The sequence below is a fragment of the Nicotiana attenuata genome, unplaced genomic scaffold (assembly GCF_001879085.1).
Source record: "Nicotiana attenuata strain UT unplaced genomic scaffold, NIATTr2, whole genome shotgun sequence".
In the NCBI taxonomy this organism is placed as follows: Eukaryota; Viridiplantae; Streptophyta; class Magnoliopsida; order Solanales; family Solanaceae; genus Nicotiana; species Nicotiana attenuata.
The window spans coordinates 27565-31623 of NW_017676193.1; the positions used below are offsets into that span (position 1 = coordinate 27565).

At 31.3% G+C, this 4059-nt stretch overlaps 1 protein-coding gene across 1 annotated transcript; it reads left to right on the forward strand.

The window, feature by feature from the left end:
* Positions 1-1989: 1989 nt before the first annotated feature.
* Positions 1990-3397, forward strand: LOC109220831 (LOB domain-containing protein 12-like). Its single transcript, XM_019385296.1, has 2 exons — positions 1990-2269; positions 2869-3397. The coding sequence occupies exons 1-2, from the start codon at positions 2111-2113 to the stop codon at positions 3175-3177; spliced, it is 468 nt and encodes a 155-aa protein (XP_019240841.1). The 5' UTR covers positions 1990-2110; the 3' UTR covers positions 3178-3397.
* Positions 3398-4059: the final 662 nt, after the last annotated feature.

Genomic DNA, 4059 nt, shown 5'->3' on the forward strand with positions numbered 1-4059 from the left:
AAAAAAAAAAAAAAAAAAAAAAAAAACTCCATCAATGTTTATAAATTAAATTCTTGTGAAAATACAGGTACGTTAAAAAGCAAATCAACTGCATGTATATCGAGTTCGAGCACAAAGTAATATATACAGCAATATCCTTTTTGAATAGGTTAGAGAGTGACCCTATTCTTATTTAATTACTATCTAACTAAGAGGGAACAGCGAACACAGAAATTGCATATATAATATAGTTAGAGTCTACAAGGGAAAGAGAGCTTCTTTCCTCGGAATAGAAGATTAGATGTTTGGAATCATGTGGAAATCATTTAATGCACAAGAGTGAGAATCAAACTTAGGGCTCCTCAATTAATAATTTTAATTTAGGAGTATCATTTCAGAAACCTCGTGATACATGTACATTTGTAATAAGGTGAAGGTTAATTTTAAGTTTTCTCTTAAGTCCATTTACTGCAAGAATCTTTTAATTTTCATGCCAACTTAACGTTATATATTGAAGATATGATTAAATAAATAAATGTTGATGATCCGTATTTGTAATGATTTAAACTTTGAGACAAGGTAGTCACATTGTTTAATATAAAATACCAATTGGCAATTAAGGTTCACGTTCAAATTTTTTTCACCATCATTTATCAAGAAGAATTTTTACGTGTTTGGTCCATTAGATAGACCAAGTTTATACATCAAGGGCACACAAAAGATAGAATTAAGTGATTACAAGTGTATCCTCTCTAACCCTTTTAGCTTTTCTTCTTTATTTATTTTGCACCCTTTAATAACTGGGGGGGGGGGGTTCGCGGGGGGGGGGGGGGGGGGGGGTAAGGAAGAACAGCTCCTTATGCGCAAGGTTTAGAAATTACGTGACCTTCGGATCATATAACAACAACTTTTACTGTCGCGACAAATGCTCTCATTCACTATGTTAGTTGCATGGTAATTTTTTTTTTTTTTGTTAATTAGATTTTTCATCCAAGTGTTATGACAGTTGATCAAATTAATGATGAGAAAAACATAGTCATTAACCAAGTTTTTGTGTTTAATTCCATGTGAATGTCCGCCAACAAACATTCACGTCGAGTCTATCTTTCTCTCACTTGGGACTAGGGTTTTTGCATCGTGTTAGTCATCATTTTGCTAAACCCTAACCCTAGTTGTTCTCCCATGCATTTATTGCCCTTTGTCTTATTTAGTCTTTAAATAGATCTTCTTGTGGCCTTTAACTAATGGAGTAGATACTAATTGTGCAAAAAAAAAAAAAAGTACATTAATAATATAAATTTAGCATGTTGCACTTCTATTTTTCGGATTATCAGTTTCATTTATTATGAACGATTACTTGTAGTTTTTTTATCTGACTTGATAGTGTGAATTATATTAGATTTACGTGCCTATATATCAATTAACGTCATAAATCATTAAGTTTAACTTTTATATATATACACCGAGAATATAAAAAACTTTTACACTATCAGGATCATCCAAAAGGTCTACATGTAACCCTACATCAAAAATGAAATTTGTAATTTTGAAAATAAAATAAGATACTTGCTAACCAGCTACATATATCCTGATAGTGTAAAAATCAAAAAGCAAAAAATAGATTAATGTGTTTTCTTTTATGAAAAGTATTACCGTAAAAAACATTTAGCAACCGTAAAAGAAAAGGGTTTTTCTTCCTTACTTTTAGCCCGCGCTAGAAACTATTTATATTAGGTAGCCGAAAATGTGTATAATATTTATATATAACATACAGAATGTGTATATATATATATATATATGTGTGTGTATGTGTGTGTATATATATAGAGATAGAGAGAGATAGAGAGAGAGAAAATATACAAAAAAAATATTTTTCGACTATTATTTTCAGAACGGCTATACAGTGTCATTTTCCCTAAAAAAAAAAGTGCATATCGATTTTACACACTACTAATAACTCCTTGTAAAAACATTATAAATAGGTGTTCCGAGATCATTCTCTTCAAACTACACACTTTGTTCTAGCTAGCCATAATTGTATAATTACTATATCTCCTCTCTCTCTTGCTTCTCATTAAAGAGAAGTTTCTCTTTGTTCAAGACTAATTGCCTATTTTTAGCACAAATAAAAATGGGAGGAGGAACTTCTCCTTGTGCTTCCTGCAAATTATTAAGGCGTCGTTGTGCCAAAGACTGCATATTTGCTCCTTACTTCCCTCCAGATGACCCTCACAAGTTTGCCATTGTTCACAAGGTTTTTGGTGCTAGCAATATTAGCAAGATGATACAGGTTTCATTTTTTTTCTTAATCTGATTCAAAACTTTGTTTCTAAATATTTTATATATAAATAGCTTTTTTTTTCTTTTTCATGAGAGCGGGTTAATATTCATTTTTACCATAGTATCAATTAATAATTACCGTAGAGATTATCTATGATTGTACGTTTTATAAGTAGAGAGAGATCCAGAATATAAACTCTATGCGTTCAATAGTTTAGATTTTAGTGTGGAAATTATATTAAAATTATGGGTTCAGAACTATTTATTGTAATCTTAGTAAAATTTATACTTCATGTTGAGAGTACTGACTTAAACTCTACACTAAAAGTGGAGTGCTATTAGTTGTTTGTTCATATTATACAACACCTGTATGATTTATTTGTCTAGGTTAATGTTATTGGGATCTTTACACATATTTGGTCGGATTTCCTGTATTTTTTTTAGCCAGTATACGTAAATTATACACTGATTATATACATATTATACATACATATATTGTACATCCATCAGCTAATTTTTAATTCTATAAATCTCACATATAGTTTGTTCATGTTATGCAAATTGACATATGTATATATGATTCATTTTCTTGGTTAATGTTATATTCAGGAACTTCCAATACAGCAAAGAGCAGATGCAGTAAACAGTTTAGTGTATGAAGCAAATGCAAGAATGAGAGATCCTGTTTATGGTTGTGTTGGTGCTATCTCTTATTTACAAAATCAGGTTTCACAGTTAGAAATGCAACTGGCTATGGCCCAAACAGAGATATTATGCATCCAAATGCAGCAAGAATCTGCTCCTAATTTGCCTGCAATTCAAATGGAACAATATGATGGTTCAACTCCTCAAGCACTGAGTTTTGGCAGCCCTAATTACTTGGTGGCGGGTGAAGAATTTAGACGTTGTGGGTTCTGAGTTTATTAAAGAATAGGTTCTGAAATGTTTATGACGGTTTCTTTTGTTTTTGGCACGTATATATATATGGTTCAACCTCTCAACTACTGAGTTTTGTCGAACCTACGAATCCATATTATTGGATCTACCACTTGCCTTACTTGTTCATCTTGTTTTAACTAGCTCGACGTTTTGGACTTTTAACTAATTAATGAAGTGTTGTAGCACTTTGATTGCTTAACTGAGGATTTTATAATTTGCCTGTCTTTTTTATAGTGTAGGATAATAGTATGTATGTTGTTGTTGTCGATCTTTTTTACAAGTTCCGATTTGGATGGTGGTGGTCAAGGCACATGCATCCACCATTTGCTTGTTATAAATCTAGGAAAATAGTCGAATTCAGAATTTAAATATTGCGAGTCAAAGATTTAGAGTCCATTAGTAATCCAACAACTTTTTTAAAATCATGAGTTCATAACGTAAGTATATATTTTTCAATGGTTTTCACATATAAATTTATGATTTGACCGTTAAAAAAAGCTAAAAGACGACAAATCTCGAAAAGGAAGTGGAAGAAAACAAAAGAAAGAAAACCATAGAAAAGGTGCGACAAATACAGCCTAATTAATGCGGTTATACACAGTCAAACCGTAGCCTATGACATATGTAGAGTAAAAATTAAGTAGGGTTAACATTTACATTTAAATCATGAATATCACTAAATCTTTTGAATCACTACACACAGGGGCGAAACTACATTATCCCAAGGGCGGTCAACCGATCATTCTTCATCGAAAATTATACTATGTATATAAATAAAATATTAAGTTTTAGAGGTATATAATATATACTGAACACTCTTTTCGGAAATTTTTTTCACTTCTTTCAAGTTTCAACACCCTT

Bases quoted from the DNA above. Each gene is read 5' to 3' on its own strand.
- LOC109220831 (XM_019385296.1), top strand. From the start codon at position 2,111: ATGGGAGGAGGAACTTCTCCTTGTGCTTCCTGCAAATTATTAAGGCGT. The intron at 2,270-2,868 runs GTTTCATTTTTT...TGTTATATTCAG, and splicing joins ATATTAGCAAGATGATACAG to GAACTTCCAATACAGCAAAG.